This window comes from Equus przewalskii, chromosome 16 (genome assembly GCF_037783145.1).
Source record: "Equus przewalskii isolate Varuska chromosome 16, EquPr2, whole genome shotgun sequence".
Classification (NCBI taxonomy): Eukaryota; Metazoa; Chordata; class Mammalia; order Perissodactyla; family Equidae; genus Equus; species Equus przewalskii.
Window position 1 is genome coordinate 52,383,246 of NC_091846.1, and position 13,145 is coordinate 52,396,390.

The window sequence follows — 13,145 nt, forward strand, 5'->3', positions numbered from 1 at the left end:
AAAATGTGTCAAAAAAAACCCTAGTTTAGCATTTTGTTAACTTTCATTTAACAAATATTTTTGAAGGCCCATAATATACATTAATAAACTTACCAGACAAAATTCAAATACTCATGGTAGATCCCTACTTATCCTTCAAGGTTCAAATCAACTATGACCTCTTCTAGTTATGATATTTCTTTAAATAAATCTTTTCCTCAATTAAATCTCAAATGCCTTTGCTATCTTGTGTTATTTTACACATTTGTTAACATATCCATATTCCATCTTAAACTGTGAGTTCCTCAAAGACAGAGACTGTACCTCATTCACCTTTCTGCTCCCATGATGCCCAGCGCAGCACCTGATATAAGATGTTTTCATTGGATGATAGACTGGATGGATATATGAAAAGATGAATGGGCATCAGGTATGGGACAGCCTGGGCTCTGAGGGGGAAATCAGCATGAACATAAGAAGGCTGACTGCACTGGAAAAGAAGATGGGTTTTGACTTGCTGGGGGAAGTAACGTGAACAAACTTTAGTTTGTGAGGTCCCATGGTGGGAGCCTGGAGGACTACATCATGGAATTTGGACACAATTTTGTAAAGTGTCAGAGTCTGTTAAGTCCTTTAGAAGAAACATGATATGATCAGACTATTATCCAGACAAGAAAAAAAGTTTATAACTGGAGAATTCTGACCATAATCAATGTCTTGCTGCACAGTTAGTAGAAAGTTCTCTGGAGTTAAAGAAGGTCTTGCCGTCTTGGGAGTTTCCTTCTGCTGATCTGGTGACATGACGTCATCAGAACACAACAGTACGTCTATTCAGAAACAAGGTCAATAATGAAAATCAATTATACAGGCAAAGGCTTGTTGAACAACAGTTTTATCAGAAGAGTTCAATGAAGGCTTCTTTAAAAATGTTCACCTGGGGGCCGACCTGGTGGTGTGGCAGTCAAGTTCGTGTGTTCCACTTTGGCAGCTTGGGGTTCGCTGGTTTGGATCCAGGGTGCTGACCTATGCATCACTTGTCAAGCCATGCTGTGGTAGACTTTATTTGTGGTAGGTCCCACATATAAAAATAGAGGAAGATGGGCACAGATGTTAGCGCAGGGCCAGTCTTCCTCAGCGAAAAAGAGGAGGATTGGTGGCAGATGTTAGCTAAGGGCTAATCTTCCTCAAAAAAAAAAAAGAGAGAGAGAAAAATAAATAAAAACGCTAGCCTGAATTTTTTTCAATCAGTTTCTTTTTTCAGTTTTCACTTGCAATAAGAATATTTTCTTGGGGCTGGTTCTGTGGCTGAGTGGTTAAGTTCATGCGCTCCGCTGCGGCGGCCCAGGGTTCACATCCTGGGCGCAGATATGGCACCGCTCGTCAGGCCATGTTGAGGCACCGTCCCACATCCCACAACTAGAAGGACCTGCAACTAAGATATACAACTATGTACAGGGGGTTTGGGAAGGTAAAGCAGAAAAAAAAAAAAAGAATATTTTCTTGAGCAAGAAATGACAAAAAGCATCTTTGGTATGGTTCTCCTTTAATGCCGTGTTTATTCCTTAGAGATAAATATGTGCAGAAGAAAAATATGACCTGAACAATGCTAATCCAAATGCTAAAGGGTATTTTATTACCAAAATTTTATTTAATATTTGCTTTTGTAATCCTAAAGCATTTACAGGAACTCAGAGATCAATGAAGTTTCCAAAATTAACCAACATTTCAAGAAATAATTTCAACAGCGAGATAATTTAATTTCCTGAATCCTTTGTCACAGCCACAGTCTTTCCAAGGTTGAGTAGAAATTCCTACCTTCCTTGATTTGAAGAATCTGAGTCCTCCAACAGTATATCAGATGTTTTTAGTTTACATTATACAAGTGTTCCTGGAAAATTTCAAGTTGAGCATTTTTAAGGGAATCCTTTAAAACATAAGGAGGAGCTTCAAATAAAATCACCAATAAATTCCTTATGATATGAACAAGCCTTTACATCACGTGTTTTACAGGATCGATATTTTTTGTGTCAGATTTTCATAAAGAGGGATGTAAATGGTGACAAGACTAGGCTTTTTTTTTCTTGATATTGAAAACAAGGTTACAAGATATTGTTCTCAAGTACCATATGTCTTCCTTTCAATTGTTAAGAACCATTTCTAAAGCTCTAACACAAGAGCAGATGAGCCACACTGGCTGGATTTGGGGATAATTGGATTTTCTTTTCTCTTCACAAAAATTATGCATGCCTGGAAAGAACGGCAAGAATAAACTTCAACCGATGCCTACTAATTACCATCAGCTAGTGCCTGGCTTTTGAAATCTGATTTAAAAAAAAAAAAAATGAAATAAAACCGCAGGCTTGGCTGATAGAAAACTGTACAATGTTTAAGCAATGATGGGGGAAGCCCAATCTTAAGCAGGCTAGACTTTGGACCAAACCCAATTGATGTTTCTCATCCTTGTTTATTTTGTTACTTGACATGATTCAACTCATTAAGGATTTCAAAGGTCCAAGGGAAAGTATTTCTACTTTGCCAAGGAATCCTTAGTTGGAATTCCATTATCTCCCATGATCCGAGACAGGGATTTCCTCCTACTCAGTTCTGAGTAATTATGTGTAAGCAAACCCTTGGTGTTCTCGCAGAGTGACTGTACTGAGTTGATGGTTCACCGTGAATCATTCATGCGGCAGGCATCTTCAATGAGAGGGTAAGAAGGGATGACATTGATTTGCAGTGTTTAGATGAAGTATGGCTTTTTCGTTTGTTTCATTTGCTTCATCAGAGTTGATGCTTATCCCTATAAACCACGCCCTCTTCTAAAATGAGCACAGAAAAACGAGAGAGAACAAGCATATTCAATCAGTCCTTCCTGCTCTATTGAGTCTAATTTAAATGATGCCTTAGGAAATATTGCTTGCTCCCTTCCGAAATTGGGAATTAGAGCGCTCTCTCTCTTTCTCTCTCCCCTTCCTTTCTCCCTACTCTCCTATTCCCCCAACAGTAAAACAAAATGGATATAACCTAGGAAGTAGCACCTATTTTTTAATTCTGCATTTTGTACTTCAAATTATCAAAGCTTTCCTCTTTTTTGGGGGGTGGAGGCGAAATAGACTTCTCTAAGACTATGATAAATAAAAGTGCCCTTGCCAGAATAATTCCACGAACCACATATTCACAACTGACATACAACTTTAGGAGGGTTGGCATCTGAAGTCTATGGATCCCCCAACATGACTCCTCACTCCCTCCTTCCCACACCCGAGGACATCAGGTTAGACCCCTGCTCTAAACGTCCCAGGAGCATATCCTACCAGGATTTGAAGGTAATGGGACCTGAGGCCATTTTTTCCCCTTAATTTGTTGATAACATATCCTGCCTGGGAGTATTACAGGGTTCAAGAGAGACCAGCTCAAAGGAGAAGCTGCTAGGGTTCACGATTCTGGGCCATATTGATTCTTTCTGTTAGTGCCATCCAGTGGATTCTGACTCCTAGCGATCTGTGTACAGCAGAGCGGAACGCTACCTGGTCTTTTCAAGCCAGCCTCTCACCTTCCAACACTGTATCAGACAATGCTCCAATGTTACTCATAGGGTTTTTGTGGCCAATCTTTTTGGAAGCGGGTGATCAAGTTCTTGTTCCTAATCTGTCTTAGTCTGGAAGCTGTGCTGAAACCTATCCACCATGGGTGACCTTGCTGGTATTTGAAATTACTGGTGGCATAGCTTTCAGCATCACAGCAACACACAGCCACCACAGTATAACAACTGACAGACTGGCAGTGTGGTTCCCTGACTGGGAAAGAAACCTGGGCTGTGGTGGTGAGATCGCCGAATCTTGACCACCAGACTACCAGGGCTGGTTTGATCCTGATTCTTACATGACTCTAAAAGCTTTTTAAGATCTTCAAAGATAAAATAACAACACATCACAGCGATGGCCCTGGCAAGTCCTTGGTCTTTTTTATAACAGTTTTATTGAGATATAGTTCACATACCATACCATTTATCCATTTAAAGCGTTCAACTTAATGCTATTCAGAGCTGTGGAACCATCACCACAATTAATTTTCGAAAACTTTCATCATCCCAAAAAGAAACCCTTATCCATTAGCAGTCACTTCTCATTTCCTCCCAACCTCTTCCCCCTCTAGGCCATTGCTAGTCGACTTTTTGTCTCTATGAATTTGCCTACTCCAAATGAGACCTCACCTGGGAGTTGCCCACTGTGTCACCCTTATATAGGCCTGTTGCCTCAGATGAAATGACCATAAAACTACACATTTGAATTAAACAGTTCATCATTTGATTGCCTAATGGGAGTGAAGCATTATGTTAGGCATGCAGAAGTTTCAAAGTTGAGTTTTCAACCTAGAGATGGGAATTATTCTAAAAAGAAGTGATAAATGCCATGGAACTGATACAAAGTGTTATGGCATTTCAAGGTGTTCCACCCAGCCTTGCTCTCTAAAGCCGGCAGGCCCTATCCCCACCTCTGAAAGCCAATGCTCACCAGGAATCACCCCAGATGTGGGTTCCCAATCATGGGCAACATCCTGAACCATTCACTGGAATCCCAAACAGTTCTGATTTCCTCAGATTCTGATCCCTGGAATTCTGTTTCCTTCATAGTCTCACAATATTCTTTTGGATCTTGGGACAGAGATGAAGAGTTGCTTCCTGCTTCCTGCTTCCTGCTTCCTGCTTCCTTCACTGCTTCCTGGTCATGCTGTCTTCTTTTTGTTCCTCTATCATGTCAAATTCTTTTTCAGCTGGGTGCCTTTGCATATGCTGTTCCCCCTATTTACTCTTCTCTGACTCTGATGATTTCCTAAGTTTCAACCAACAATCCTTCAAGTCTAGGCTTAAAATGGCACTTCCTAGTCAGACTAGGCCAGACTAGGCCAGACGCAGCCTTTAGGAAAACCTTATACTTATCTTTTATCTTTCTTACCATAGTTGTAATTTGAATTATTTCTATGATTGTTTGTTAAATATCTATTCCCCCTACTAAATCATGATGCCAGTAACTATATAATTTCACAATTGTATGTCTATAACCTAGAAGAGTACCTGGACCAGATTAAATTCTAATATTTATCTGTGAATAAGCCAAGGATAGGAATATGATCAGAACTCAGTTATATATATATTAGAATAATACATCAGGATTAGAAGCAGACCATTCCCTAACCACAAAAGAAGTTTTCAACATGCTATTCTGAAATTATCTATTTGTTTCTATTTCCACCATTGGATAGCAAGTTTCTCAAGGGCAGGAATGTGTGTACTAAAATGGCTGGCACATGGTAGCCACTTATTTATTGCAATATACATAGCAGTTTGTGTCTCAAGAAGGTATATTGGCCCTTTGTCTTAATTTATTTGATCTCTAAATTCTCTGTCGTCTGTTGTTTTCACAGTTGATAGTACTCAGGCCGATTGACTTGAAGCCCACCTGTAGGCTGGTGACTAACAGACTGGAACTCTGTCCCTCGTTTCACCCCTCAGCACCTCTGAAAACATCTCAAATTTAAGAGAATTAATGGTTGTGTCTTGCCTCTATCCTTCCAAAGCTGTTGGCTTCATTTCAGAAAATGGTATCACCATCCCTCTAAGTGCTCAAAATAAAATCCTTGACACCTACCTTTCCACCTGTCCCGTGTCTAAACTACAAGTAAGCTCTTAGAAAAACGTACCTAGGATCCATTTAATTCGTTTTCTGTACTTTAAAAATATACTGCGGTCCATTTCATTCATTTTATCCTCACTGTCATTGCTCTCATCACAGCCTCATCACCCTTTATTACTCCGATCGCTTCGGCACTGCCTTCTCTGCGCTGTCTGTAGAGCCTGTAAGCCATTTTCACGCAGAGAACGGGTGATCTAAAATGGCGTGGTAGATCATCTCATTCCCCTGACTAAAACGCTTAAAGAGCTCCCATTGGATTCTGAAAAGAAAAATCCAAACTTTTTCTCATAGCTCACAATATTTTAGAGGATCTCCCCTCCCCATTTGTCTCAAGTCTCATCTAGAACCCTCTCTCATCATCTATTACGTTCCAGGTCTTTGTTCTAGCCTTCAAATACATTCAACTCCTTTTCTCCTTAAGGCTTTTGGTGTTGTTTACTCTTCCTGGGCTGATTTTTTCTTAGCCTCCTCAAAAGTAGATATAGCTCATATTTCTTGTGTTAATTTAAACGATTTCTTCTCAGAAAGACCTATCCTGAAAGTAGCCTCTGGTTACTTTCAAACTTATTAGCATATTTATTTGATTCATTTATCACTATCTGAAATTATCTTATTGTTTTCTCGTTTTTGACCATCCCCCTTATGAGATTGTCAGCTTCTTGAAGCAATGAATCTTGTTTTGTTTTCATTATTCGTACCTTAGCACTCAGAACAGGACGTGCACCTTAGCGAATAGTTGTTGAATGAATAAATGAATGGAAAATGAGCATTTGTGGGAGTAGGCTGAACTGAATGGGAGAAGCAATGACAGAGGAAAACGTAATAGCCCATCTTGGAAAAGAAATTGGTAAGGGAAAAAACCAAACAACAAAGGGTAAAAATGGAATAAGATGATTCTAGATGCTAAGTTTTAATAGGTTTGGGTCATGTGCCCCTTTGTGAATGTTACAATATTATTTGACATATAATTTAGGATATTCCCTGACACGTTGAATCTCATCTAGGATCCTCTCAGGAGGGGTCATGGACAGTGGAGAAAGGATTTCTAGAGGTTAATCAGTGACAGCCTTATCTTCCCAGTGAGCATTTCATTTTGAAGGTCAACTTCCATCTAACATTGCCACTTCAACCGTTATATCAAATTCCTCTTTTAGTAGGGCAAAAGTGGGAGTACATAGCTGGTATTGTTTTAACCTAGCAGAATTTTAGTTAGGCAAAGCTCTGCGGGACAAAATACGAAGCAAAAGAATTGCCCCAAGAATCTGTTTCTTGCAGTGGAGTTCCTCCAGACACAGTTGACTTCATCAGGTCTCACCTTAATCTTAATTAAAGCATCATTATTAAAATTTCTCAGGATCCACATTGTACTCATAGCTTCCAGAGAGAAGTAAATTATCGTCAACCTTTGTGTAGATACAGGGACTTTAAAACAGATTCACGGGTCAAGTATAATTTTTTCCATTGGATTAGTCCAAAGGATAAGGAAATGTGTGTCTTTAGAGCAACTCCTCTTGTGCTCTTCAAATATCCAGTGTGTTGAAGCCACTGGAGGCCATTGAACCTCCTACCTGCTAGATTATGCTGGAATAGTGTCACATTTTACTAGCACTCCCTAGAAAACTTTACTTGACTGTACTGCCTCGCTTTCATGGGACGGTGTCCAGGATAAGCAGGGAAACATTTTCCCCCCTATTTTATCTGAGTTTGTTCAAGGAACTGGAATCATCATGTCCTGAGCTACATGCCATGTGCAAGGCCTCCGACCAGCACACAGAAAATTCTAAGGAATCGTTATTCAGTGACTCTTGCCATCTGCAAGCCTGTGGAATTCAGGTGCCCACAGGAAGGAGTGGAGAGGGTTTTGCAGCCTGACAGTATCAGCTGTCTCACCACAAGAACCTTCTGTTTTGGCTGAAGTTGTTCTATCAGACTCAAGCTGCTCTTTATGGCTAAATGTGAGTTTAACGCGTCTGCTTTACATTCTTTAAATGTTTCTCTCATTCATAGGCTTCTCTTCTTATATCCAATGGCTTGATTTCTTTGTATTCATGTCCGTTTTTCAAGAGGAGGTAGGATGGTTGGACACTGGAGAACATAAACTCTTGAAGTTTAAATTCAGGGAGTCATGAAATTAATGATAATAAAGAGAACCACAGACACTGAGAGTGCAGCAGAGAAAATCAAACAAATAGGATCAATGCTATAAGGATGTGGGAGGCAACTTAAGAACAGTATGAGTATGGAGTGGTCAGTAATAGTAACAGAAATTTTTTGGTGAATCAGGCAAAGGTTTTCATGATTATTCCTTTCTCATATTTGTGAGGTGTGGTTTGCTTTAAGCAATAGGAGGGTGGCAAAGGACTTAGTGGAGAGGAAAACAGTTTTAAAATTTCTCTCAGAACCCAGCCCACTGGAATATGAAAGCAGCCTCAGTAAGTAAGATAGACTTGCATGCCTCCAGTTACAGAGGTGTAGGAAAAGAAATGACTTCGGTTACTGGAAACTAGTATTTGCATTGGACGACGTTATTATTTGAATTGGACAGCAGAGGGAAAGGTGCATCTTAACTTTATCAAACACATTACAGATGTAATTTTTAATTCATCCACTCAGGGCCATTTTGTTTGTGGATACAGGATGATTGTTGATATTTTTAGACACATTTAAAAAATTACCTTTAAGCTCGTTAAGTATTCTAAGAATATTTTTAAGCTCCTTAAGAATTCCAAGAATAATTTGTTTGCAAGTCAGAGACTACACCTGCTATATTTTATTGTTGATTATTTTTAAAAAGCAGTCTAAGTATTTGCTATGGAAGTGTGCCTTCCTATTATTTCTCTGTGTACATAAAAGAAGCAGAGATACCCGTTTAATAAAGCAGTTTTCCCCTCACAGAGAGTAAAACAGGCTGGGCTGTGCCCATCTAACACACAAGGTAGTTTGACCTTTAAGGTTACATTCTCTGGGATGTAAAAATTATTCAGTTTAGGTGACTTGAATGGTGATTTCTGAAAGTTATTTCTCAAAGGTAAATGAATCATCAGCCTCCACATAAACAAGCTGAGCATTCAAGGGGCTGCTTTTCTAAGTTCTTCTTGCCTTCCATTTTTACCAGCCAGATTGAGAGGGAGTCGTGCTCCCTGCTCACCACCAGGGACGGCTGACTCTTCCTTCCGCAGCTCGTTAACTTGCAGGAAGCGGTCACGGTTCACTCCCAGGCGCATCACGCTTCAATCCCGGGTAGGAGGGTGCGCTCGAGGTTTGAGCGTGGGGGTGGGAATGGAGGCGTTTCCGTTCTATTTTGGTTTCTCCTACTGACTGGCTGCTCAGCTGTTCATGAGTCACCTTAACCTCAAAATCTGTCATTAAAACAGAAATAATGGTACCTATTTTCTGTGCCTTATATGAATTGCATGAAGATGTTATTCATATTTCTGAAACACGTGAGAATTAGTCAAAGTTAGATGGAAGGAAAGGTCCAATGTAATTGTTCTTAAGTCGTGATAAATATGCTTTTATCAGTTAGATTGTGAGAATTCTCTGTAATGAAGAGTTAAGAATATGAAGAGATCTTAATAAGGATTAAATTTGAAAAATATTTATTTTTCAAACTGGGATCAGGAATATAAATGGTTTAAAAATATATGCCATTAGAACTTATTTATTTAAAGTTTCATTTAATAGAATTTTATTGAGCATCCTGGCACTGAATTAGACATGACACAGAACCTCTCCTAAAGAAGACCACATACCAGAAATAAGACAGTAAATGATTCTGGGTGACACCATATATAAGTTCGGTGGTATCTGGGAAATTTTCACTTTAATATCATCTATGCTAGTGGTTCTTAGAGCAGCATTTTGGTTTTTTTTTCCCCCTGCTTTTTCTCCCCAAATCCCCCCAGTACATAGTTGTATATTCTAGTTGTGGGTCCTTCTAGTTGTGGCATGTAGTATGCCGCCTCAACGTGTCCTGATGAGTGGGTGCCACGTCTGCGACCAGGACCCAAACCAGCGAAACCCTGGGCCCCTATGCAGAGCACGTGAACTTAACCACTTGGCCATGGGGTGGGCCCCAGAGCAGTGTTTAGGAGCTTCAGAGAGAAAGAATTCACCTTAAAAGGAAAAAAAGTTTCCCTTTATCTTAAATTTGCTTTTCTACAGTGTGACTTACCTTACTTGATTGTTCTTTTCCTACATTTGTGAGTTTAATGTTTATTTTATTTTTTATTCACTCGTGTTTAGAAATAAAAATATTTGAAAACATGAGTTTGTCTCTGGACAGCATTTTGTGCACAGCGCATATTTTGTTTTTACTATTTAGTGCTGTCCATATTCTGTAATAAATGCTCTATAATTATAGCTTTTATTAGGTGATCATATTAAACTTTTTCAGTGATAATCAGCCAATGCTTTAATTTTTGCTCTCCACATCCAGCTAGATTACAGAAGCAGATTCGTTTGCATAGCTGTTTCTTCGTCATAAAGTCCAAGTTCCTCATATAGATTGTTGAATACTTGACCTCTGAACCAGGAAGAGTATTTTACAGGTGTTCCATTTAATTCTTCCTGGTCCACCCACACACAGGCTTCTACCATATTAAACAGTCTTTACAACAGGCTCCTACAAACAGAATTCTGCCAAACTGAACAATCTTTATGACAGGCTGCTACAGTGAAAACAAAAAGAAATAGAACCAAATAAATATCAACCCGTCATTCTCTCATCCAAAGTCCAAGGGAAGATACTCTCAGAAATTGACCTTCTTCTCTGTGGGGTGGATGGGAGAATTCTGAATGTAATATTATTGGCCTCTCTTGGACCAGAGCTCGGTTATGTGGTCTCCCCTATTTCCTGTCCTGAGGAGAGATGAAAGAATAGCGTTGAGTCTCCATACAGCAGCATCCAAACACTGCAGCTGGAATCCCAAACTCTTAGCCTTAGTCTTTGGGCTGGGTTCAGACCTTTTATCATGTTCTCCTGCTCCTCCCACGTGGGGCTGGCTCATGGCTGCTCCCTCTCCCCTAACCTTGTCACATGAGATGTGGGGCTTCTCTCTTAGTGCTTTATTTTCTCCACCAAAGATCTACTTAGAGAGAAGTGAGATTCTAAATATTGCCACAACTGTTTTACCTCTTTTAGGAGAAATAAAATCAATAAATTGAATTGTTCTTCTAGCTAGATCTTGCTGACCAATATATAAAGTTATTTTTGATTCTTGTTATATTTTAAGCCAAAACATACCTGCCATCTGAACCCTGAACACTCAGTAGGATGTTTCCCTTTCTTCTGCGCAGGGAAAAATTTCATAATAATATTTTATGTAAAATCCTCCTATACAAGGGGACATTTTCTCTTTCTTTCTCATTCCCCAAATTAGGATAATGAAAAACTTTTAGAAATCCATACAAGAATATGTTTGAAATTAGATTTCTCAAAAATTACATAATTCCCTACATACTAATTCATGAGGTTGTGCATACTCATTTTAGCACTCTTTTTTCCACTCTACAGCTTCTGTGTTCCCATTATACAAAATGACCCTTACTAAAGTACCAGCATTGCTTCCTAATCCCTCATTCCTCGACTCTCCAATTAAATCTCATCAATAGGCTCAGCCGAATTCTAGATGTTGGGAACTTAAAAGAGCACTATTTTAGTACTTTAGATTAATCAACATCAAATTAACGTTGCTTAACCTTGTTCTGACCTAGCTAGGCTTCTGACCTGTCCACATGACCAAATGCCCACCTTTGTCACCAACAGCTGAATATCATACATATTGACCTATCCCTGAGTATTTACTTGATAACCTACTCATCCTTTCCATTATCTTCCTTTCTCTTCATTTCTCTTGTCCGTTCTCTTCTGTATTGGTTCTATCCACTACCTCTTCGTTAGATCAATGGTAGTTTCCCCCATCTACCTGGACTTCCTAAAGGCACCTGTCATCCTGCCCAAGTCTCAGTCTCTCACCTGCCTCCGTTTTCTCCATTATCAGGTTTTCACTGACTTTTTCCTGAGACATCACCTGTTACCTCCTTTGGGGTCTTCCTTATGTTGATGATCTGTCTGAGGGGTCATCTACCACCTGCCACCACACTATTTTAGTATTAGGGATGTTGGAAACTGTTCAGAATATTTATCAAATATTTTTAGCTATAATCCTAACTTTTAAGTACTACTTCTGAGAATCCATAAGCAGCAAATGCCAAACTACAGGGGAAAAAGTAAGTACACAAGGATGCCCAGTGTTACTGTTTCTAAGAGGAAAATAATGAGAAAATACCAGCAACAAAAGAATGTTTAAATAAAAAATAATAAAGCATCTGATGGACCTTAACGCAAACATTATAATTATGTCTTTAAAGACAGAGTGCTGTAATAATATGGAAACATCTTTATACTAAATTAAATTATCTAAATTAAATAAATAAATTTAACTTAGTGGTAAATTTTTTAAAAAACAGGATTTACTCTATAGAGTGTGATAATAACTAAGGATTTTTTGTTTGTCTGTTTTTAACTTATGTATAGAAGCCGAGACTGGATAGAAAAGAAGTAATATAAATGTGGGTGGTTGACTATCTGTCACACTGACAGCCTTCTTTTAATTTTTCTGCATCTTCTAAATTTTCCCTAATGGTTAGTGTGACAGGCAGCCTCTAAGATGGCCTCCGATGCTCCCCAACTCTTGGAGTACACACCTCTCTATAATCCCCTGTTCCTGAATATGGGCTGGACTTGCTTCTAACCAATAGAATACAGTCTAGATGACTGGATGTCACTTTCATAATTAGATTACAAAAGACTGTGACTTCTGTCTTGCTAGCAAACTTTCTCTATCACCTTCTTGATTTTCATGCTTTGATGAACAAGCTATCATGTGGGAGAAACCCACCTGGCCAGGAACTGTGGGCAGCCTCCAGTCAACAGCCAGTGAGGAACAGGGGGCCTGAGGCCAATAACCTGTGAAAAAACAAATGCTACCACAACTATTGATCGAGCTTCGAAATGGATCCCTCCTCAGTCAAGTCTTCAGATGAGACTGCAGACCCTGAGCTGATACTTTGTTGGATCCTTTGTAGAGGACATGTAACAGAGGACCCAGCTGTATGTTCTAGTTGTGAGCGCCTCAGGTGGTTCTATGTGGGATGTTGAGTCAGCACGGCCTGACCAGTGGTGCCATGTCCACGCCTAGGATCCAAACCAGTGAAACCCCGGGCTGTTGAAGTGGAGGATGTGAACTTAACTACTTGTCCACAGGGCTGGCTCCTAAATGTGTGTTGTTTTAAGCTGCTAAGTTTTGGAGTAATTTGTTACACAGCATTAATTAACTAGCACATGAAGGTATTATTTCTATAACATGGCAACAAAGTTTTAAAAAGGACTTTCAAATTAAAAAAATTTGAAATGCTAACAGACTTTGTGAAAGTCTCTTGTACAATTACCCTTAGAAAATGACCCCTTGC

The 13,145-nt window shown here is 39.4% G+C and overlaps 1 protein-coding gene across 1 annotated transcript in view; it reads left to right on the plus strand.

The window, feature by feature from the left end:
- Positions 1–394: 394 nt before the first annotated feature.
- The window catches only part of LOC139076365 (uncharacterized), a 165,163-nt gene continuing 152,412 nt past the window's right edge, over positions 395–13,145 (plus strand). The window contains exons 1-4 of the mRNA XM_070578535.1: positions 395–505; positions 2,625–2,689; positions 5,772–5,835; positions 8,733–8,912. Coding sequence (XP_070434636.1) covers positions 395–505; positions 2,625–2,689; positions 5,772–5,835; positions 8,733–8,912 — 420 coding nt within the window. The remainder of the gene's footprint in view (positions 506–2,624; positions 2,690–5,771; positions 5,836–8,732; positions 8,913–13,145) is intronic.